Source organism: Dreissena polymorpha, chromosome 15 (assembly GCF_020536995.1).
Source record: "Dreissena polymorpha isolate Duluth1 chromosome 15, UMN_Dpol_1.0, whole genome shotgun sequence".
Lineage (NCBI taxonomy): Eukaryota > Metazoa > Mollusca > Bivalvia > Myida > Dreissenidae > Dreissena > Dreissena polymorpha.
In genome coordinates this window covers 18,594,662-18,620,074 of record NC_068369.1, presented here as the reverse complement: position 1 = coordinate 18,620,074, position 25,413 = coordinate 18,594,662, and the positions used below count along the sequence as shown (strand labels likewise).

General features: G+C 35.7%; 2 protein-coding genes across 5 annotated transcripts in view; both read left to right on the top strand.

Moving 5' to 3' along the window:
• LOC127859998 (NAB transcription cofactor mab-10-like) overlaps positions 1-11,211 on the top strand; it is a 77,112-nt gene extending 65,901 nt beyond the window's left edge. The window contains exon 12 of the transcript XR_008039563.1: positions 10,970-11,211. The gene's annotated coding sequence lies outside the window, so the exon portion shown is untranslated. The remainder of the gene's footprint in view (positions 1-10,969) is intronic.
• The window catches only part of LOC127859996 (serine/threonine-protein kinase SIK3-like), a 115,481-nt gene that overhangs the window by 13,390 nt on the left and 76,678 nt on the right, over positions 1-25,413 (top strand). For all 4 annotated transcript variants that reach the window (XR_008039559.1, XM_052397674.1, XM_052397675.1 and 1 more), the window contains exons 3-5: positions 2,167-2,230; positions 13,875-14,036; positions 17,963-18,087. Coding sequence is in view for 3 of the 4 variants with exons in the window: in XM_052397674.1 (XP_052253634.1) it covers positions 2,167-2,230; positions 13,875-14,036; positions 17,963-18,087 (351 nt within the window). In the remaining variant the exon portion in view is untranslated. The remainder of the gene's footprint in view (positions 1-2,166; positions 2,231-13,874; positions 14,037-17,962; positions 18,088-25,413) is intronic.

The following is a 25,413-nucleotide window of genomic DNA, read 5'->3' as shown; positions in this document are numbered from 1 at the left end:
TAGGCTACGATCATGAAACTTCATAGGTACATTGATCATGACTCGCAGATGACCCCTATTGATTTTGAGGTCACTAGGTCAAAGGTCAAGGTCATGGTGACTTGACACAGTAAAATGGTTTCCGGATGATAACTCAAGAACGCTTATGCCTAGGTTCATGAAACTTTATAGGTACATTAATCATGACTCGCAGATGACCCCTATCGATTTTGAGGTCACTAGGTCAAAGGTCAAGTTCACGGTGACCCGTAATAGTAAAATGGTTTCCCTATGATAACTAAAGAACGCTTATTCCTAGGATCATGAAACTTGATAGGTAGATTGATTATGACTCGCAGATAACCCCTATAGAATTTCAGGTCACTAGGTCAAAGGTCAAGTTCACAGTGACCCGTAATTGTAAAATGGTTTCCAGATGATAACTAAAGAACGCTTATTCCTTGGATCATGAAACTTCATAGGTACATTGATCATGACTGGCAGATGACCCCTATTGATTTTCAGGTCACTAGGTCAAAGGTCAAGGTCACAGTGACAAAAACATACTTACACAATGGCTGCATCTACAACGGAGAGCCCATATGGGGGGCATGCATGTTTTACAAACAGCCCTTGTTTTTGCTTTACTTCTGTTTAAGCTGCACACTTGTATTGATTCAGTAAAACTGTAAACTATCATAATTAACTTTAATAATCAGATGTTTCATAATATCTTTAACCATTGAAACTGTCCATAATATAAACTTTAAACTAAAAAAAATGATAACAAGGATGATTCTGCACTTATTGGCTCTTGCTATGTTGGTTCGAAAAAGTTTTGTGATCGACTGATATTTTGTTCACGCACGTCTTTCGACCACTCTTGGACATTATTATTAAGTAAAGGAAAGTACAGACGCTTTTCAAATACATGCACAATGAACAACGGATTCAGTTAAATTGAAAATGATGTATGTCGTCGTAAATAGTTTGGTCAGACGCTTTATTTAACTATGAAATCTAGTCCCCAAAGCGTTTGAATAACTGTGACTGTTTTCCTGCTCTGTCATCCAGACTCTTGCTAAATGAAAGCGTCGCCGCGTTACGATAATAATTCCAAAGAAAAAATACCGAAAATGAGCAAAGCATTTGATTGAAGCTATAGTACCGTACGCATCAAATTTGATGAATTTGCGTAAAAGTCAAATTAGATGCTTTTTCAATACGCATGATTTTGTATTTCTTTGCGTATTTAGCTCAATTATCTTTTGTAAAAAAAATTATGAGCTATTGTCATCACCTTGGCGTCGCCATTGGCGTCCGGTTAAGTTTTGCGTTTAGGTCCACTTTTCTCAGAAAGTATCAATGCTATTGCATTCAAACTTGGTACACTTACTTACTATCATGAGGGGACTGGGCAGGCAAAGTTAGATAACTCTGGCATTTTGACAGAATTATGTGCCCTTTTTATACTTAGAAAATTGAAAATTTTTGTTAAGTTTTGTGTTTAGGTCCATTTTATTCCTTAAGCATCAAAGCTATTTTATTTCCGGTACTTTATAAAGAAGGAAAAAAATTGCTGTAGGGTTGTAGGGTGCTATGCCCCTCTATTTAGGCCTAACTGGAGCATTAGACGTGTTAACAAATCAATGCTTCACTCTAATTTTGTTTTCGTGATGGAAAAAGTACTTTACATCATTCAAAGTTACTCTGTGTAGGGGACAAACACTCAACACCCTGCAGCAAGGTGGGCACCAGTACATTGTATTTTTTGTTGGAAATTGCTGTACTTTCACTGATTGTCAATTAATCTTGACAATCTTCGCCCTTCTTCTTAGTCTTATTGTAGATCTTTCCTCAGACATAGATTGCATTGTGTGCCAACAATCGTAACATTAGCCCAATTATATATGTTACCCCAATGTGATGCAGCAGTTTGCTGTGCAATCATCATTAACCCATTTTTTTATGCCTAGCGTCTAGAAAAAAGACCTTGGCAAACAGCGTAGACCCAGATGAGACGCCGCATGGGTCTGCAGTGTTTGCTTAAAGGAATTTCTGTAAGAAATATTCTAAATATAGAAATAAATATACTAGACATCCCTAATTTTGGAAATAAACTGATCCAATTTAGAAGGATGGGAGAGTTCACTAGGCATTAATGGGTTAAGTTATGCTGTATTTCAGGTGATGGAGAGTGGGCGGATGTTGTATCTAGTCACAGAGTACGCCAGTGGGGGAGAAATCTTTGGTAAGCTCACTCAGCCACAGATTCAGGGTTTTCGGTTGCCTTAACCCTTTACCACTTAGATACGTATTGTGACGCATTTATAGTCTCTTAGAAGGCAAAATTTAATCAAACACCTTTCTTACTAGATTCAAGTTTTAAAGGCTTCATTTCCAACCCTTATATACTAATGAGCAGCAAACAGCCTAAAACCCGAACATACTGCGAGTCTTGCAGGCTGACCTGGTTTTATGCACTTAGCCATTTTCAATTTGCTTCTGAGTGAGAAATGGTTAATATTAATTTTGCATAAACAAATATCAGTGCAATACAAATAAAACCAAATCCGGACTAAAATTATTCAAGGCTTGTGAACAGTGTAGTTGATTATTGCTCAAACTTTCAATGTATGCTTGCAATGCAAAATCATTGTCAATTCTCAAACCACCAGTCATCCACAGAAGTGAGCGATAGTTCTCTGTCAGATTGCCATTTGGACTTTGTTGAATCCCTATACCTAAACATAATGATCATTCCTTATATAATTGAATTACCTTTGCCTGTGCGTTCATAAACATGTACATGCTCTTTATAAAGGAAGAATTTATTACTAACCAGTATTCTTATTTGATATCTAAACAGTCAACCAAATGACTTATCCCTTTCTATTCCCGTTAAAATGGATTGTTTATTTGTGGTGTTTAATATATAATTATTTAATATTTAATTACATTTGCCCTGCACAAGTATCATACACTTATTACTTTTTCTACCCCGAAAATTTTGTTCCATGAAGCTGTTGGGATTTTTTTATTACAATCTTCATGTATTAGAAAACAATGTTACTGTTATAATGTATGTACATGTATGAACACTTAGCATATCAATATTGTCCCCTACCAGTTTCACCGAAGGGGACTTGTGGTTTACGCTCTGTGTGTCCGTCAGTCACGGTAGTGGCTTTTAATTATTTGCTACTAAAAATAGAGAGTGGCTTTTAATTATTTGCTACTAAAAATAGAGATTTGTTAGAGACAATTATTTTCAAGGGAAGTAATTTATATAATTATAAATCTCAGTCTGCAAAACTCACTTTTCTGTCTTCATAGCCAATGTGGCTATGAAACTTCATAAATGTCATAGCCAGAGGAAAGTTTTCATAGCCAGAAAAAAAAAAGAATTAATTTACAATGATATGGCAAGATGGACATTATGCACGTCCTTTCATTGTGTTCCTACACTACGCGACCCGTGATTTTTGCCTAATTTGCGAAGTCAAGGCGGGCATTTTGCTTTTTGGGTGGAAAATCACCGCGATTTCACGCGACTCGTCACTCCGACGTCGCGCGAGAGCAAGATAATCTTCGCGCTAAATCCCCTCAATGTTGTGGTGATTCGCTGCGATTCGCCGTGATCGCAGTGACAACGATGACTCGCCAATTCATGCATAGAAACCGAATCTTATCGATAACTGTATACATGTACATAACGCTTCTAATGTTCACAATTATCCGATAATCCAACATCAAAAAAATAATCTTGAACATTTATGTCGGTAAATATGTTTGAGAATTTCATTAAAACAACCATATGACTACGCCATTTTTCAGAAGTGTAAAGAGTACAGCGCATAATGTGGGGCACAGCTTTCATTGGAAGAGCGTATTTAAATTTAGATTGATACAATACGATCTTACAAAAAAACGTTTTATTGCGTCATACGCCTTCATGTAACAAAAAGGTTTTCCTTCTGGAAATTGTGCTATTAATGCATAATATTATCAAAACATTTTTTTCACACGAAAAGCGTTCTAACAAATTAATATACAATTCAAAACAAACATACCATAAGTATAAATGTTCCGTTAAATTCCCAAATGAGAATAAAAATTTATAATCCGAAACACACTTCCGATGTTTTAATGTTAACACGACGTTTACAAATGCTTTCAATATAGTCATCATGTATATTTCCCGACAAAAGAGCGCGAAAATTATGCGGCAATGTACAAGGTCAAGGTATATGAGTGTGCAAGTATTGATTTTTTTATACAAACTGGGTAGCGCAGAGAACATTGAATTCTGTTGATTTCGGTTTAATGTTTCTTTGGTATTTTTAAAACAGTTATATCGCCAACAATTTGATTTTTCTTTTAATGTCAATTCAAATCAAAGACGCCGTATCCGTATCGTTACTGATAGAAGTAAAACATAATACCTTGACTTGTATAGTTTTTTTGTTGTGAGAGACCATCTGAGTAAACGCCGAAAAATATATCCAAACTGTTATTTTTGTCAATGCCCTTTGATCCATTATCGCACTTAATTGGCAGCGCCATCCTGTTGTTTCTGTGATTGTCACATCTTTTCACAGTTTGAACACGTACAAAGAGTGCCAATTAGACACTTGAACAAACACTATCACCCGCTGGACAGTACACACTAAATAATCAAATGTTGAGGGTTTTTTGTTTTTGGCGTGAAAACCCAGAGAAATGCATGTACATTATACATCATCATAAATTTATTGAACTCTGCGAACGCTAAGTGCTACGTTGATATACTCGTGTTTTTTTTCAGCAAAACAAACACAATGTTTAACGGCTTTAATATATAGGCAGTGATGTAACAACAACAAATTATTTACCACGATGTCATAATAACATGTACTTAAAAATAGAACAGTAATGTATTTCCGATTTCCGGCTTATCAAGCATTGTGAATGTATGTACAACGCTCGGAAAGTAACGCGAGTAACACGAGTTATCCGCATTGGAGCCTGAAACAGAAAATAAATAAGTATAGCATATTTTAGTCCAAATAATTAGATGTAATCTACCGATTACATTTAACCTTTAAATGAAAGTGTTACTTAAACAATTTCCCGTGTCTTAAGGCGCGAATATTTTGCTTAACACTGTTAACAAAAGGGCTAGATCTACACGTTATAATTCTAAATGAAAAGCAAAAATAAGTATTAACATAATTAATAACGTCAATTAACACACACGGTAAGATTAAAGTTTAAATGGAAAACTTATATCATATTTCTCGTAAATTACCAAATTATTAGTTTCGTCGAAATCAAATACCATGTAGAGAAACAAGGTATTTATAACCGACCAATGACGAAACACTATGCAACTTTCAATTTACACAGTGCTACGCTACATGTATATTGCAACAATATGGAATTTGAACAGTAGTAGTGTATTCGAGCCTGGAATATAATTGATTGTAAGTTTTAATCAACATTCTGCTAATGCAATTAGTTAAATAATGTTTACATGTTATGTTAAATAATTATTGCATGATCATTTTTCTGCCCTGTTATATTAATTTGGAGCCGTTAAAGCTTTCGACATTACTTCATCACGTTCATGTCGGAACGGGAGTATTTAAGCTAATACGCCCATTGCATACAACAACCACAACAAAAGCTTTATTCTTGCAATGTATAATGTAAGTGTATACATATATGTTACATGTAATGTAGTGTAACCCTTAATGTAAATCTCTTAAAAAGGTGAACCACGGCGGTTCCCTGTGATTTGCGGTGATTCGCGCTGATTGCGTAACAGCGAGATACATTGCGCGACGGTCGCCGAGACATCACCCAAATTTTCTTGTCGCTCGGAATCACCGCAATTTGTCACGTTGCATCGATTGCGGTGATGCGAGAATCGCGGCAAAAATCACGGGTCTCGTAGTGTATATCAAAAATTCTGTTTGCTATGGTAACAAAAAAACAAAAACAAAACTGACATTGGTGGAATTTCTGACATTGGTGGAGCCGGTAGGGGACATATATTGCAGTGTTTTTTTTCACTTTTAGGGGAATGGTGGCGGGGCCCGTCCAAAGGGGAAAAACGCGTCGTTTTTTAGGAAAAGGGGAAAATTAAAAATTTACTCTTATATGTAATGATATTTATTATATGAATACACATGTATGCAGGAATGTAATATTCACAGCTGAATGTTTTTGTCCTATTTCTTAAATATATACCAATGATTTTTTCAACATTAGCTTCAGACAGTTCAGCCTTCATGCACAGTCTTAGTTTTCCTTTCCATTTTGAGTCTAATTGGGATTTTTTAAATCGATAAAATGGAAAATGTGAGCATTTTTTATCAATAAAATGGACCAAATTGGAATGTTTTATATCAACGAATATTGACACAATATACCTAGATACATCAGGCCTTTCCCTGGCCATTTCGGAAAGATTGCAATTCATGTTCAATTAACTGATTTGGGAAAAACTAACTTAATATAACTCTTTATAATAATTCAAAATCATATTAATTATAGTTATATACTTTATTAGTTGTTTATGAAATAAATTTGAGATATATCAGGGCTCAGCATTAACCAAAAAACCAACTTGCCCTACCGGGCCAGTACTTCCAAAATCTACTTGCACTGAACGTAAAGCAACTTGCTCAAACATGAAATATCACATCAACTGTAAACCTCATAATGTTGATAAACCAAATTGATACACCACAAAACCTTTTTTATTTTTGAACATTTAACAAAATGATTTCAGCAATTAAAGTCTATATTAAATGCTCTTTATTCTTTTTTGCACTTTTCCGGGCGGACAACTAGATTATAAAATAACTTGCCAAACCCAACTTTTACTTGCCAGGGGCAAAAGGACAACCATAAATGTTGAGCTCTGTATATTTATCATAAGTCAGTTATTAAAAAAAAAATTTTTTTTTTTTTTTTTTTTTTTACTTTTGGAGGGGATTTTTTCTACAAAATGGGGGGAAAATATATACGCTTTTTTGAGGGGAATGGGGCCGAATATCGGCCCCGAAATTGCCATAAAAAAACACTGTATTGCTTGGCAATCGTCTTGTTTTAACAGGACAATCGGTCCTGTTAATTTGACCGACAAGCCAGACCTTACTAAATTCTACAGACCTTACAAAATGTCCATCCGTCGGGCCATGTTTGGCTGAGACTGATATCAAAATCAAGTGTCAACTTAAGTTTTAAAGTAACACAGTACTTTATACAGCACTGTTATTTTATTAGGAATATAGTACATACTATGATCTGGACCTTACAAAATTTTACAGGACATGTCCATCGGTCCGGCCATGTTAGGCTGAGACTGATATTAAAATCAAGTGTCTACTTAAGTGTTAAAGTAACACAGTACTTTATACAGTACTGTTATTTTATTAGGAATATTGTATATACTTCGATCCTCATTGCAATAAATTGTGTTATGTTTCTCAACCTATATACGTGTAATACCCCTAGGGCTACATATTGGCAACAGTCGACTTACCCATTGCTTTTCATGATTTATATATGTAACAGATGCACTTTGCATATTGTCTTTGGGCAATTATGTGAATAAATCATGTCCTATTAAATGTTTGAAAACATCGCAAAGCACTTCACACCAGAATGTACTTTGTTATAACTTGTGCATTTATCATTCAAAGTCACAACCTTTAATTTAAATACCAGGCACTAATGTATGTACATTGTAAATGATTATTATCAGATTATATGTCCTTATCATTGGTAGTCTAGACTGCTTGACATGGCCTACTTGCTTGGTAAATCTCCACAAAGATGATTTTTACTCGTATACCATGCGAAAACATTACTTACCAGATATCTGTTTACAAGATGCTTAGACCAACATGGTCTTGATTATTGCACTGATTATTAGAGCTTGTTTTATTAAGTTTATGATGTAGTTCAGCATGCATTAATATTCGCCTCATAGAATTCTGGCATAGTTCAAAACCGCGAAGCTGTGTTTATTGACAAATCGTGATTCCCCACTTTGCTCAGTTGTCTGTGATGAAAGGTCTGTGCTCCAATTTTCACATAGTCTGTCTTGTGGCTTCTTCAGTCATGATGAGTCAGGTTGAAAATATAGAGACACAGTTCACTCTGAAATGCAGTAGTTTTATGGCTATACATGCAGCTTGTATGGGTAATTGTGTGTTCTAATTATTATGTAGGTATATAAATACAACCTATCAATAAGACGGTTTCAAGGGGTGCGAAGAGTCTGTGAAATGGTAATGGTAGCACTGATGAATTGGATGATATGTATTTGAAATGATCAATAGCAGTTAAGCATAATGATTTTATTGATTTTTAAATCTCATTTAAGGCATTCAACTACTGAAGGTGTTAAACACATTGTTAATTTTTAATGCATATTGAAGTGGTATGAAGAAAGGTGGTATGCATTATGGTTTGGGCTGCAAATACTAAACAGGCTTCAAAGATTGCCAAGTGGGGGAGGAACAAAAGTGGTAATAATGCTAGGGTACTGGGCATCCTTAACATAAATGTGCATTTAACGCACAATTATTTATTGTCCTCTACCGGTTTCACTGGAGGGGACTTATGGTTTGCGCTCTATCAGTCTGTCAGTCTGTTATTCTGTCCGTCACACTTTTCTGGATCCTGCAATAACTTTAAAAGTTCTGAATATTTTTTCATGAAACTTGAAACATGTATAGATGGCAATATGGACATTATGCACGTCATTTCATTTTGTTCCTACGTCAAAAATTCTGGTTGCTATGGCAACAAATACACACTCACAAAAATTCTGACAATGATGGAATTTCTGACAATGGTGGAGCTGGTAGGGGACCATATTGCTTGGCAATCTCTTGTTGGTTATGCAAGCATTTTTTTTCAGTTTTAAAACTTTAAAAGCATCTGTTTTTGAATTTTTTGGGACATGAATTTTTGTTGAGGAAAATAAAAAAGACAAATGATAATGAATCAGGTTTAGAGGAAAAATTATTCTGCTTAGGCGAGCAAAAGTACTTTTTGTATCCTACATACATCTGTAACCCATATATAAAAGTTCATTCGATGTTTGTTTTTCAGTGAAATACATGTAGATCATTAGCTTCTTTATTAAGGATAGAAAAAAACAAGTGAATGATCTAATTATCTTGAACAGGTTCACACAAATTGTATAATCTATTATAATGTATGAAGTCTTCTAAAGAATTTCAATACTTAATCATGGTGTACTTTTGTTATTGTTCCCCTATATCATGGAGAACTTTGTAAGGAGTTCACAGCTACAAAACACCTCTGTTAACAACAAAACAGACAAGCACACATAAAGTGCGTCAACAAAACACTGTTGCTATAGTCTGAACATGACTTACATGTAGTCCTGGTAAGTTTAGACAATATTCAATAAACCGCTGATAGCATTCATTGGATTCATAGTATGTATGGAAAACTTCTCAACTTTGTCCTTAACCCTTACAGCGCTGGAACCGGATTTTATCTCATCTGGATCCAAACTGTTTGCTATTCTGATAGTATTCTTTGAAAAAATTCGAAGAAAATGCTAATTTTAGAAATTCAGCAGAAGACATTTTAGCAGACGACAAATTTCCCAGCATGCAAAGGGTTAATTTCCATTCTTCACTGCTTCCTTAAAACGTACACTATTTATAAGGAAGCACTACTTACTTTTTTAGGTGATTTCCTCAAATAGTATAAACATTTCGTGTGAATTTCAACATGTAAATTCTGATCAGCAATTTAAGGTGGCAATGTCATTTTTCCATATTGAATAAATATCTTTTAGTCTACCCTTACTTAATACAAATGTACTGAATACTATTATTTGGTTTTGGCCATGCGTATTTGTGTCGGTCCTTATTATATACTTTCTATTCATTAGGAGTATGCAAAAACATGCATTTAGGAACATTTCAAGTCACTTTAGTATTTTGACCATAACTATTTTTATGCTGACCCTTTATAATTTGGAGACCTTGGGTCATTTTGACTCCTGGTTTTCAAAATCTACTGAAATCCTTGCTGTATTTTATTCTGGCCTCGAAAAATACTGGTTATATAATTGATAATGTGTATAAGATTTTTTTTCTGGCAACAAACTTACTATTAATAACAGTATTTGTGCTAAATTGCTTATTTAAAAATGCGTATTTCAGCCAACATGAAAACATGTTTATAGATGGGGTATGGGCCATTAAAAATCTACATAAAATAATACTCAAATAAAATTCCCTGTATCTTGCATATTGTATTAACCCTTTTCTTCTTAGATATTTATTGTGGCTTGTTTGTAGTCCCTTAGAAAGTTACATTTAATTATGCCCGCCTTTGAAGAAGAGGAGGTATATTGCTTTGCTTATGTCGGTCTGTCGGTCCGTCCACCAGGTGGTTGTCAGACAATAACTCAAGAACGCTTGGGCCTAGGATCATGAAACTTCATAGGTACATTGATCATGACTCGCAGATGACCCCTATTGATTTTGAGGTCACTAGGTCAAAGGTCAAGGTCACAGTGACCTGAAATAAAAAAATGGTTTTTGAATGATAACTCAAGAACACGTATGCCTAAAATCATGAAACTTCATGGGTAGGATGATCATGACTTGCAGATGACCCCTATTGATTTTGAGGTCACTAGGTCAAAGGTCAAGGTCACGGTGACCTGAAATAGTAAAATGGTTTCCGGATGATAACTCAAGAACGCATACGCCTAGGATAATGAAACTTCATGGGTAGATTGATCATGACTCGCAGATGACCCCTATTGATTTTGAGGTCACTAGGTCAAAGGTCAAGGTCATGGTGACCCGATATAGTAAAATGGTTTTCCGATGATAACTCAAGAATGCATACGCCTAGGATCATGAAACTTCATAGGTAGATTGATCATGACTTGCAGATGATCCCTATTGATTTTGAGGTCACAAGGTCAAAGGTCAAGGTCACGGTGACCCGAAATAGTAAAATGATTTTCGGATGATAACTCAAGAATGCTTTTGCCTAGGATCATGACACTTCATAGGTACATTGATCGTGACCCGCAGATGACCCCTATTGATTTTCAGGTCACTAGGTCAAAGGTCAAGGTCACAGTGACAAAAATCGTATTCACACAATGGCTGCCACTACAACGGACAGCCCATATGGGGGGCATGCATGTTTTACAAACAGCCCTTGTTTAATACCATTCTTACTAAATTCAAATTTTAAAGGCTTCATTTCCAACCCTTAGATACTGATGAGCAGCAAACAGCATAAAACCTGAACAGACTGCGACTGCGAGTTACTTGCAGGCTGGTTTTATACTGTTAGCACATTTCAGTTTTCTCTTTGCTTCGGAGTGGGAAAGTGTTAAAGGTTATAGTATGCCAAGAGGCTCTGATTGATAAATAATTCTAGTCAAGGTGTTGTAGATATTTGATGTTATATATTAACTGTAAATACAAGAAAAGAGTAAAGCTAATTTGCTGCAGGATTGAAGGTACACATATGTCATTATGAGATGTTGTGCTTAGAGTTAGCATGGACTGGAAATCTGATATTTTATTTTAAAAAATCCTCTAGTACACTGCTTTCCTTCTCCAATCCCTGGACCACACAAAAATTGAATATTTCAGTTTAAAATTTAATACACTGTAACAAGAAATTTAAGCAATTATTTAACGCGAGTCTCAACTTTTGTGAATCAAGGAATTTAGTAATGTAGGCGTGCTGGGCCGCACATAATGCAGCCTCAGACACCAAAGGACCTTATAAATTTTGAAGCTCACACAGGTTTGAGCCTTGTTCTGGGAGAACGGGCTTAACCCATGGGCCTAGTGTCGTCCCAGATTAGCCTGTGCAGACCACACAGGCTAATCTTAGACAACACATTCTGATAGCCTTGTATAAAAAAGAAGATTTCTTTGAATGAAAAATTCCAAAGAAGGTAGAAGTATTGTCCCTGATCACCCGGACTGCACTGGTTAATCTGGGATGACACTTTATGCACATGCATTGAGCCTGGTTTTCCCAGATCAAGGCTCAACTGTGTGTGGTCTTCAGAGTTTTCAAGGTCCTTTTGCGTCTGAGGCTGCATCATGTGAGCCCAGGGGTTTTCTGCTATGTGAAAAAGGCCGTAAAATGGACCCGATCTCAAAGCAAATGGACCCATTCCCAAACCAAAATTTTTTTTTTTTTTTAGAAAGAAGTGTCTTATGACTTAATATGTTTATTAGACTCTATATATCATTTTTTTTATAAACAACCTACTAAATATATAACCATAATTTATAAGATTTTTATCCAAAATGGCCAGGAAAAGACCTGTTGTGTCAATATATGTTGATAAAAAAATCCCAATTTGGTCTCTTCTTCAGACTGAGGCTGCATTAAGCCCAGTTTTCTCAGAACAAGGCCCATTTATGAGATCTATACATTCTCTTCTTCAAACTGAGGCTGCATTAAGCCCAGTTTTCCCAGAACAAGGCCCATTTATGAGATCTATACATTCTCTTCTTCAAACTGAGGCTGCATTAAGCCCAGTTTTCCCAGAACAAGGCCCATTTATGAGATCTGTACATTCTCTTCTTCAGACTGAGGCTGCATTAAGCCTAGTTTTCCCAGAACAAGGCCCATTTATGAGATCTATACATGCTCTTCTTCAGACTGAGGCTGCATTAAGCCCAGTTTTCCCAGAACAAGGCCCATTTATGAGATCTATACATTCTCTTCTTCAGACTGAGGCTGCATTAAGCCCAGTTTTCCTAGAACAAGGCCCATTTATGAGATCTATACATTCTATTTTTCAGACTGAGGCTGCATTAAGCCCAGTTTTCCCAGAACAAGGCCCATTTATGAGATCTATACATTCTATTCTTCAGACTGAGGCTGCATTAAGCCCAGTTTTCCCAGAACAAGGCCCATTTATGAGATCTATACATTCTCTTCTTCAAACTGAGGCTGCATTAAGCCCAGTTTTCCCAGAACAAGGCCCATTTATGAGATCTATACATTCTCTTCTTCAGACTGAGGCCGCATTAAGCCCAGTTTTCCCAGAACAAGGCCCATTTATGAGATCTATACATTCTCTTCTTCAGACTAGGCTGCATTAAGCCCAGTTTTCACAGAACAATGCCCATTTATGAGATCTATACATTCTCTTCTTCAGTTTCCCCAGATCAAGGCTCTTTAGGTGATCTATACATTCTCTTCTTCAGACTGAAGCTGCATTAAGCCCAGTTTTCCCAGAACAAGGCCCATTTATGAGATCTGTACATTCTATTCTTCAGACTGAGGCTGCATTAAGCCCAGTTTTCCCAGAACAATGCTCATTTAGTTGATCTATACACTCTCTTCTTCAAACTGAGGCTGCATTAAGCCCAGTTTTCCCAGAACAAGGCCCATTTATGAGATCTGTACATTCTCTTCTTCAGACTGAGGCTGCATTAAACCCAGTTTTCCCAGAACAAGGCTCATTTATGAGATCTATACATTCTATTCTTCAGACTGAGGCTGTATTAAGCCCAGTTTTCCCAGAACAAGGCCCATTTATGAGATCTGTACATTCTCTTCTTCAGACTGAGGCTGCATTAAGCCCAGTTTTCCCAGAACAAGGCTCATTTATGAGATCTATACATTCTCTTCTTCAGACTGAGGCTGCATTAAGCCCAGTTTTCCCAGAACAAGGCTCATTTAGGTTATCTATACATTCTCTTCTTCAGACTGAGGCTGCATTAAGCCCAGTGTTCCCAGAACAAGGCCCATTTATGAGATCTATACATTCTCTTCTTCAGACTGAGGCTGCATTAAGCCCAGTTTTCACAGAACAAGGCTCATTTATGAGATCTATACATTCTCTTTTTCAGACCACCTGGTGGCTCATGGGAGGATGAATGAGAAGGAAGCCAGGAAGAAGTTCAAGCAGATTGTAGCTGCTGTTTCTTACTGTCACTGTCGCCATGTCGTACACAGGGACCTAAAGGCAGAGAATCTACTGCTGGACGCGGCTCTCAACATTAAAATAGCAGGTGAGTGCCCAGTTCTAACTGTTACGTATTAGCTGCGTTCTGAGAAAATGGGGCTTAATGCATGTTGTTCCACATTAGCCAGCGCATGTGCACAGAATGATAAGAAACTACACTTACTCATAGTTATGAGTAAATTTATTATTCTCTATTCTCAAAATACTATTAAAATCTCATCATCTTTATAACCCATATCATCATCATTATCATTATCAAACAAATAATAAACCAAAGACAATAGGAGTGAGTGCTTGTATTTGACAGGACTTTCAACAAATAAATGCAAAAAACAATTCTTCTGAAGCCCGTATATGTTGTATGCGCAATGGATATGGACCTCAACGGCACCGCTCAGTTGAGGAATCTCGAGACGACTGGAAACGGTGTAACATCTTTGTTCAGGTGTATAAAGAACTGAAACGATACTATTTAAATGCTGTAGGGCATGTAATTATGAATACTTCACATACACATGTGTGTCATGTGAAAAAGTGCAAATGCATTCATAACAATTAGACGTCAAGTATATATCTCAAAAAGAGTTACTGTTTGAATAAACTGATCCCCGCCGATGCCCACAGTGCACACAGGACGCCCCCAATGCCCATCAATCACGCTAACTTGCTTGAATATTATAAATTAACAAATGTGAAACATTAATTTGTTCATAGAAGCTGCTAATATCTGCAAGATTCATCTACCACCACCAATCAAGAGAAGTGTACATGACTTCACGTACACCCCATACAATACTCAGTAGTAATAAACGATTCAGGTAAAACCGCGAGCGGGATACGCAACCCTACTGCCATTTTTGTTTTCTTATTTTTTCTTTTAATGGCAGGGGGACGTATGAGGACCCATGGCTCGAGACCGGTGTCTAGGTGCCTTCATCACCTCCCGAAACCTCTAATTTAGAGAAATCTACAAATAAGCAGCTATTAAGAGACTGTAACATTAAGTATTTTATAGTAAAAAATGTAATTAAAACATTATCAATTCATTGCGCAAGTTAACATAACAAACAAACATCAAAAGCATCCTGCACACACCCCGGACATCAGCAAGAAACAAACAAATCACTCAAACCATAAAATCCATAAAGCATCTATAAAGAATGTTGATAAATCATAAATATTCCGAGAAATATATAAATGCATATGACGAATTTAACAGCTATATTAAACCGACTTCAACATCTAACCAGTCACACCAAAATGAAAATATTAAGTAATCGTACAATAAAAATGTCTTTAAAATTAAACGTTCATTACGAACGACAACAAAAAATAATAACACTTGACATTTAAACATACCAATATTTCAATAAGTATGCTGGAGGTACTATCTCCAGGAAGTGAGAGTCTCGAAAAACATGACACCCATAACTTAAAAGACCTCATTCAAACACAATATTAAGTAACAAATGAGTCAAAATAATCAAGAAAACTTAGCTGCTTTAGACTTAAATGAAAATACACCCATCGTCTTTCCTAGTAAAGAAATCGGTTCGTGTTAAGATCCCATCTCACATGGACTAAAAACCGAACTGAAAATATACTAAATATAGACTTTATAATAGCAAAATTATAAACATAAAAGCAATGTAACCAATTATTTAACCATACATATGTTCATTAAGGGCGGGCGGGGTTATCACCCTTTCGTTTTCTTGCTCCATAACTTTGCCTGTCAAAAACAACCCTCGAATGGCGTCTCACTAGATGTGCAAATCATATATACCCCAAAACGAAAAACTCATGCGCTTTCGCGCTAAAACATGCACACAAAACCCGTGCATTATACGCGCTAAACCATTACCATAATCTCTCTTCTAAATAACACGTATTAAACCATACTATACCGTATTTCTCAAACCGAGAATAATTTCATTTTCTGTTTGATCTTTGTTTTTTTTTGTCCCCAGTTAGCCTGTGAAAAAGAAGAACCGAATTTAGAAGGACTTTGCAAACAGTTTGGATCCAGATGAGATGCCACAGAACGTGGCGTCTCATCAGCAGGGGTGGCGAAATCTCAAAAAAATATACTAGTCCACGGACAACCATTTAGGAAATTTAACTTGTCCGTTGCTGAACTACACTTGTCCGTTAATGTTTATATAAATTATAAACGCATTTATTGATTAATGTAAAACAATGTGGAATATACCAAAATGAGTATCATGATTTGCTAGTTTTGTTTATAGTTGTATTTCAATAGTACATTCATTATAGCAGTATATTATAAACAATATAAAGACTTTCTAAAACTTTTAATCTTGAAAAGCTTGTGTTAAAACATGTGTTGAACATAAGTACATCGTAATCTTAACAAATTAAACTAATCCAATGCCTCATCAGACTGAGGCTCTGCGCCGCTACTGGTAGCAATTTGATTATCATCAACTGGTAACCATTGAAAATCTGTGAGCCAAGTTTCTTGAAAAGTTCTGGTGCGTATACTTAGATCATATGTTTTATCATAATCTTTCTTAGTTTTTTTGGGAGGTGGGCTGCTCAAAGCTTCGGGTTTCTGCTCCGTTGTTGAAGATTAAAAAAAAAAAGTTCCATTTTTACCATTAAAGTCGTCTTAAATAACAAGGTAGACCGTGTTTTGATTATCTTACTTTCAGCACTTTTTATTTCCGTCTGATTGTAAAAATAAAGAAACCAGTCTGTACACTGTCTAAGTCGGGCCGAATGTTTAAAATGCGGCATGCTCCTGGTCTCTTATAGAATAAGGGAGATCACTGCGCAGGACAGTGCCCATATTTTAGCTTCATTGCTCCGCAAATAGCACTGACAAAGTAATCGCATGTCAATATCCGGTTTTGTAAAACTTAATTACGGCTTTAATACAATGTATTTTTTTGTATACCTGGACCGACTTTTAACAAACTTGTTGTCCACGGACAACTTAATTGAAAAAAATCAGTTGCCCAGACAAGCAAATGTACGACTCGGGCAACTCAGACATTTGATTTCGCCACCCCTGATCAGGATCCAATCTGTTTTCTATTCTGATAGTATTCTTTGATAAAAATCGAACAAAATGCTAATTTTAGAAATTCAGCAGACAACATTTTAGCAGACGACAAATTTCCCAGCATGCAAAGGGTTAAGGCTACAAATCCTCCTTGAAAGGTTTTTCAACTTTTATGTACTGCTCATGTTTTCATTTGTACCTAAAATATTAATAAGTATCATATTATTATCCCCTGCCAAAGGCGGACGGATATGGAATTGGCGGTGTCCGCTTGTCCGTCTGTCACGAACTTTTAAGGTCTATATCTCACGTACTATATAAAGTATATCAACATGAAACTACATAGAAGTATAGACATCAATGAGGAGAAGTGCCATGCTCAACCATCGCCCTAAACTTTCTTAAATAAGAATTATTGCCCTTTGTTGTTTATTATTATGTACCTTTTTAGGGCTATATCTCAGATACGATACAAGATTTCAACATGAAACTTCATGGGTGTATTTTTATCAAAGAAGATAAGTGCCATGCTGTGGAACCATAACCCTACACTTTCTTAAATAAGAGTTATTGCCCTTTGTTGTTTTGGTATGATGTAACTTTTCAGGTTTATATTTTAGATAGGCTATAATATTTTAACATGAAACTTCATGGGTATATAGATATAAATGAGGAGAATTGCAATGCATAATAACAATACTAATGATCCTACATTTACTTATTTTATAGATTTGTCAAGGAATTCATATCCATCCACAAACAAACTTTATTTGGTGGGAAAGATCAATTCAACGAATGTGCTTGTTAGACATATTGTCAGCTAAAATAAGAACTCTAGACACTTAAAACATAATTTCATTTATAAGAATGTCCACCAGTTCAAATGTGACATGCTCACTGTCATTGATTATAATCTTATTTCAAAGCAACATTTCTGTTTGCAGATTTTGGATTTAGCAATATTTATGACGAGGACACAAAATTAAAAACTTGGTGTGGAAGTCCACCATATGCTGCTCCGGAGCTGTTTGAAGGCAGAGAATATGATGCACCTAAAGTCGATATATGGGTAAGAAAGCAGACCTTTGAGTTCAAAAAGTTAAAACATCAAAAATGTATCTAGCTTTTTTAGCCCACCAGAGCTATTGTTGTCACTCTATGTCCGGTGTTGTGTGTTGTCCATCTTTACTTATACAGTGCTCGGATTTGAAAAGGGCAGGGGGGGGTCTATTTTGTCAAAAGGTCACTTTCAATGCGCTGTATTTTATCAAAAGGGCACTTTTGAGCGTGCTGTTGTATCTGGAATGCTCCCTGTTGAATATTAATATTTATGTTATTAATAATTTTTAGAATATATTATTTTCATTATTTAAAAAAACAATGCAAATAAAATATCTACAATAAGGAATAAGTTAATAACAATGTAATAAGAGTTTATGTTTAAAAACATTTTATTTATTTTTAGCTCACCTGAGCACAACATGCTCATGGTGAGCTTTTGTGATCGCATTTGTCCGTTGTGCGTCGTCTCGCGTCTGGCGTCAACATTTGCCTTGTTAACACTCTAGAGGCCACATTTATTGTCCAATCTTCATGAAATTTGGTCAGAAGATTGGTCTCAATGATATCTTGGATGAGTTTGAAAATGGTTACGTTTGCTTGAAAAACATGGCTACCAAGGGGCGGGGCATTTCTCCTTATATGGCTATATATGGCAATAGTAAAATCTTTTTAACACTCTAGAGGCCACATGTATTGTCCTATCATCATGAAACTTGGTCAGAAGATTCATCCCAATAATATCTTGGATGAGTTCGAAAATGATGTCCATTGGTTGAAAAACATGGCCGCCAGGGGGCGGGGCATTTTTCCTTATATGGCTTTAGTAAATAAAACCTTGTTAACACTCTAGAGGCCACATTTATTTTCCGATCTTCATGAAACTTGGTGAGAGGATTTGTCCCAATGATATGTTGGATAAGTTCGAAAATGGTTTTGGTTGCTTTAAAAACATGGCCACCAGGGGGCGGGGCATTTTTCCTTATATGGCTATATATTGCTATAGTAAAATCTTGTTAACACCAGGGTTTTTTATCTGATTTTGGGGAAAGGGTCTGGCCTTGAGGGGAAAAAATCACGCGAAACGCCGGATTTTGGGGGAAAAATCACACGAAACGCCGGATTTTAGGGAAAATAAGGGAAGTTTTAAATAACCAATTAAGCATATTTTTCTGATTTTAAAATAAATTCAAGGAAACAGAAAATTAAATTATGCAATATTTTTCTATTTTCTACACTGAATCAGGTGAACTTATATATTTAAAGGTTTAAAAAAAAAAAAAAAAAAAAAAAATTTTTTTTTTTTTGGAGGGGAAAATTAAGTCTAGGTGAAAATTAACCAGCTGAGGGGAACAAACAATCGGAGGGGAAAGGGCCGATTTTCGGCGGGCCACAGAGAAGGAAAAAAAATACCTGAACACTAGAGACCATATTTATAGTATGATCTTCATGAAACTTGGTCAGAAGTCTTATCCCAATAACATCTTGGACGAGTTCAAAAATGATGCCGGTTGGTTGAAAAACGTTGCGGCCAGGGGGCGAGGCTTTATTCCTTATATGGCTATAGTAAAACCTTGTTAACACTCTAGAGGCCACATTTATTTTCCGATCTTCATGAAACTTATTCAGAAGATTTGTCCCAATTATATCTTGGACAAATTCGAAAATTGTTCTGGTTGGTGGAAAAACATGGCCGCCAAGGGGGCATGGCACATTTCCTTATATAGCTATAGTAAAACCATGTTAACACTCTAGAGTCCGTACTTAATGTCTGATCATCATGAAACATTGTCAGAAGATTTGTCCCAATGATATTTTGGACAAGTTCAAAAATGGTTCCAGTTGCTTGAAATACATGGCCACCAGGGGGCGGGGCATTTTTCCTTATATGGCTTCCTGAATGTTCATGAAACTTTGTCAGAATATTTGTTTAAATGATATCTTAGATGTGTATGAAAATGGTTCTGGTCTGTTGAAAAACGTGGCTGCCAGTGTGTTCACTAGTCATGAAAGTTGGTAGGAACATTTTGTTCTAATGACATCTTGGGCTGCACAGAACAGGTCAGTTCCTTTCTTCTCAGGTGAGTGACTTTGGGCCTTTCAGGCCCTCTTGTTTTAATAAAAGGCTAGAGCCTAGGGAAGGGCAGGGTGGGGAGCCCTTCCATTTAGGCCAAGCAGGAGCACTGTTATACCTTGTTACCATTCTAGAGGCCACAATTGAGATGAAACTTGATCAGAATGTTTATCTTGATGATATTTAGCTTGAGACTTATATGGATTACACTGAACTCCAATATATCACGGTCCGTTATATCGCGTTGTCCAATATATCACAAATTGGCTATGGCTCCCAAAATCTGAAGAGAATAATCCCCAAATAACGTGTTTTAAAAATATGAGAATTTGCTGAGATATCAACAATAATCGCACTTGCCAAACATCACAGGTCATTTTGGGTGTTACCATTCTCTATTGAATTTGCTTTGAACTGCAGAAACACACCAGTCCACACGTGAAGGTGTATTAAATCATAACTGTAAATGTCACAAGTCAATACTGACCTATCTCAATAATCTTTGCGAATTAGATACAGTGTTAACTACTAGCTTTTAATTTAGAGGTAAAGATCCCTCAGTTTGTCAAACTGCACTACTATTAAAACCCATGCTTTCCATGAGGATGAATGACGTCATTTTGTACATGGGTCTAATTTGTGCATACTTTCTTGAACAATAAAACTTGGCAATGGTTTTCGAATTACAAATTTAATTATATCGTCTACTGAATGTAATAACTAGGGTAACTGACATTTTGTGAATTGTTCAGGAAAGCATATTTTCAGACATTTTCAAAAATACAGTAAGAGCACTTACGTTATTTTTTGCGCAAAAAATATTTCAGTGTTGAAAATTATGGTAACTGCTCCTTTCTTAATTTTTTATTGTTTTAAAAAAGACATATCAATTTGGAGTTTTGTTTCGTTTTTTAAGTGTTATTATAATACTAATCAGAAAATTTGAATACGGAAACATGTTTATTATTTTAATAGAACATTTTTTTGCTTCTCCTGAAAATTTAACAAAATGTCAGTTACGCTACTTTTGCATTCAGAAAATGACATGTGTTTGTTATGTCAATTTCAAAAATTTGATAATAACATTATTTTTACCAAAAAGGTTGACTTAATATTTTAACGGTTGATGTATGTCACCTTAATAAACACAGAAATGGAAAAAAGTAAAAATTTATAAAAATGTCAGTTACATGACTTATTACATTCAGTAGGCGATATGCATTATTACATGGAATAATGTTTTGTGCTATACCAATGAATAACATATGGATATAACACATACTTCAATAAGGTAGGTAAAAAGCGTGTTTTGAGTTTGCCAAACTATGCTTATGCATACATATACATGCATGAATAGCCTGATTTATATCGCGCACCGGATATATCACGGTCGCGATCTTTGGACCCCTTCAACAGCGATATACTGGCAGCAATATATTGGAGTTGCAGTGTAAACAATTGTGTCAGCAGGTCAATTCTTGACTAGACTTTTAACCCTTTACCACTAAGATACGGATTTAACCCTTTACCACGTAGAAACGTATTTTGACGCACATGTAGTCCCTTAGAAAGTTACGTTTAATTAAAGGCTTTTGTTACTAGATTAAAGTTTTAATAGCTTCATTTCCAACTCTTAGATACTGATGAGCAGCAAATATCATAGAACCTGAACAGACTGTGAGTTACTCACAGGCTGTTCTGGTTTTATGCTGGTTGCAAAAGCCATTTTCACTTCACTTCTTATGGGGTAAAGGGTTAAACCACTCTAGAGGCTACATTATGACTCAATCTTGATGAAACTTGGTCAGAATGTATCTTTTGACAATATCTAAGCAATGGTGCAATATCTAGGCAATGGTGCAATATCTAGGCAATGGTGCAATCTTGGTTGTTTGTGTCTTAAATCCATGTCAAAACAAAGATAAACATTATGAATGTAGAGGCCACATTAATGACTTGATATTGATTTATAATTTGCTCAGAATGTTTCTAATGGCAATATTTAGGTCATGTTTGAATATGAGTTGAGTAAAGAACTGTCACGAGTTCAAGTCTACATCAATTAGGGTACTTTAAAATTTGGGCAGCACCTCAGGGCCATCATGGTCGTTTTGTTTGTTGAAAATCTGAGGCTCCTTGAGATATATTTATTAGGTTCGCAGCATCTTTTTTGTCCCCCACCACTATAGTGGGGGACATATTGTTTTTGCCCTGTCTGTTGGTTGGTTGGTTTGTGTGTTTGTTTGTTTGCTCCAACTTTAACATTTTGCCATAACTTTTGCAATATTGAAGATAGCAACTTGATATTTGGCATGCATGTGTATCTCATGGAGCTGCACATTTTGAGTGGTGAAAGGTCAAGGTCATCCTTTAAGGTCAAAGGTCAAATATACAGCTTCAAAGCAGCGCAAAAGGGGACATAGTGTTTCTGACAAACACATATCTTGTTTTTGGTAAACAGTGCCCAGTATTGTTTTAAAAAGTGTATGATATTTGCTTATATTGTGCAATATAGAGTAATATATATTTAAGATGTAATACCATAAGGTTGAATGTCCCAGCAAATGTTATGAAAGTCACCAATTTCTATCTTGCGGCTTATGGTTGAATGTAGTAAGAAAGGTCTTTGATTTAATTTAACTTTCTAAGGGACTACAAACGCGTCATAATACGTAAGAAAGGTCTTTGATTAACCCATTCATGCCTAGCGTCCAGAAAAAAGGACATTGCAAACAGCGTAAACCCAGATGAGACGCCGCATGATGCGGCGTCTCATCTGGGTCTACGCTGTTTGCTTAAAGGAATTTCTGTAAGAATTGTTCTAAATATAGAAATAAATATACTAGACATCCCTAATTTTGGAAATAAATTGATCCAACTTAGAAGGATGGGAGAGTTCACTAGGCATTAATAGGTTAAATTTAACTTTCTGGGACTACAAATGAGTCAAAATATGTATCTAAGTGGTAAAGGGTTAGGATGCTTATCAGCTGATGAAACTCTGCTAGTCTTAATTAACCAGGTTTTCCGAAGGAAAAAACTGGTTATTAGATTGGCAAATGCGGGCGGGCTGGCTGGCTGGCTGGCTGGCTGGCGGGCTGGCGGGCGGGCGTAACAAGCTTGTCCGGGCCATAACAATGTCGTTCATTGTCAGATTTTAAAATCATTTGGCACATTTGTTCACCATCATTGGACGGTGTGTCGCGCGAAATAATTACGTCGATATCTCCAAGGTCAAGGTCACACTTTGAGTTCAAAGGTCAAAAATGGCCATAAATGAGCTTGTCCTGGCCATAACTATGTCATTCATTGTGAGATTTTAAAATCATTTGGCACATTTGTTCACCATCATGGGACAGTGTGTCGCACGAAAGAATCACGTCAATATCTCCAATGTCAAGGTCGCCACGACTAAAAATATATTTTTTTTAAAAACAAACTTACAAAGGGGGTTAATTTTGTTTGTTCATTTCAAAAGTTCAGTTTGAGTTTTCTCCCTTTTTCAGATTTTTTTTTCACAATGAAAACCTGGTTTTGTGACAATTTTGTCCCTTGATTTTATATTGTTATCCCACGCAAAATGGGGAGGGATATAGAATTGGGGTTATCTGTCCATCCGTCAGTCATTCCATCCATGCTTCTGTCACAAAATTTTGAAAATTGGTGTCCGGGGATATCAATTCATCAAATTTGCTTGTTAACTTTGTAAATCTGTGTGCATATGTGTGATTTCATTCTTAAGTTTATTTTAGCATTACACGACCATTTTCATTTGATAAAAGAAAGCATAATTATTAAGATGACTTATAAATGTAACATGTACATGAGTGTAGCAAATGATAATTTGTTAATCAATATTAGTTAAATCAGCTGCATGTTACATGTCTTTCCTTTTAATTATTAAATTTTCTGATGAAATTTAAAATATACACACAATAATGTAACTTCCGATCTTTATGTGTGTTGATTTATTTCTTCATGTTCTGGCACAGTATAAATCATCACCTTCAATACTTTGGCTAATTAAAACTGCACTGACACCAAGGAAAGACAAAAAAAAATCAAAAAGTAATTTATCATAATAAATCAGCAAGTGCAGACGTTACTTGTTCAGCATTTCATAGCCCTGTAATGAGATGAAAGAATCCTGATGGCTGATTTAATATTAAATTGATATTCGTTTTTATGGTTGACATGGCTTTATATATTGAATATTCATAAACATTTAATTGAGAACAAAAGTTTTGTATTTTTAACTATTAAAAAAAAAGAACATGGGATACATAGGGAAAAACAGAAGACATTATTCAATGTTTAATTTGTTGATCATTTGTGTTAGTACATTATATAAAACTGCACTAGTATGGGCACATAAAAATGCAGTAGTATGGGTACATACAAATGCAGTAGTATGGGCACATCAAATGCAGTATGGGCAAATTCGAATGCAGTATTGGCACATTTAATAACTGTTTGTTATGAGATTGAAGAGTCAAAACTGCCCCAGATTTTTCACTATTGTATTAATGCAATCAAATATTCATTTAAAAAAGAATTTAAATACAATTTTGAAAGGGGCTGTATCCTCTTATATAGATATGAATATTGTATGACATTGTCAGAACATAAATGAATTACTTCTTTCCTCAAAGAAACAGTGAGTGTTGGCAGTAAAAATGCCAATAAATTAAAGTTCTCTTTAAATCGCCCGTTATCAGTTTTTGCATTATTCATCATTAGACAAGTTGTCTGGATTTTAATGATTTTTAAAGCATATATCACAGGAACCAAATGAATTACCTATAACAACATTACATTCTGTAAGGTCAAAACAGTTTTATCTTTATTGAAGCCATACATAGTAGCTTAATTGCTCTCCTCTTTTCAATGTACCTGTTGTTGTGGTGATGCTTTTTATGTGTCTTTGAATGCACATCACTATGGCAAGCGGTTCGACGCATAATCCCAAGAAACTAGGTTTCTCATGAGAACCTAGGTTCTCAAAATGAGAACCTAGGTTCTCAGAATGAGAACCTAGGTTCTCGCTTGAAGATTGCACATGGCGTCAAGAACCCAAGTTTTCAAATGAGAACCTAGGTTTTCATGAAAACCTAGGTTCTTATTTGAAAACCTAGGTTCTCATGAGAACCTAGGTTCTCATTTGAAAACCTAGGTTTTCATGAGAACCTAGGTTCTCAGAATGAGAACCTAGGTTCTCATGAGAAACCTAGTTTCTTGGGATTATGCGTCTAACTGCTTGCC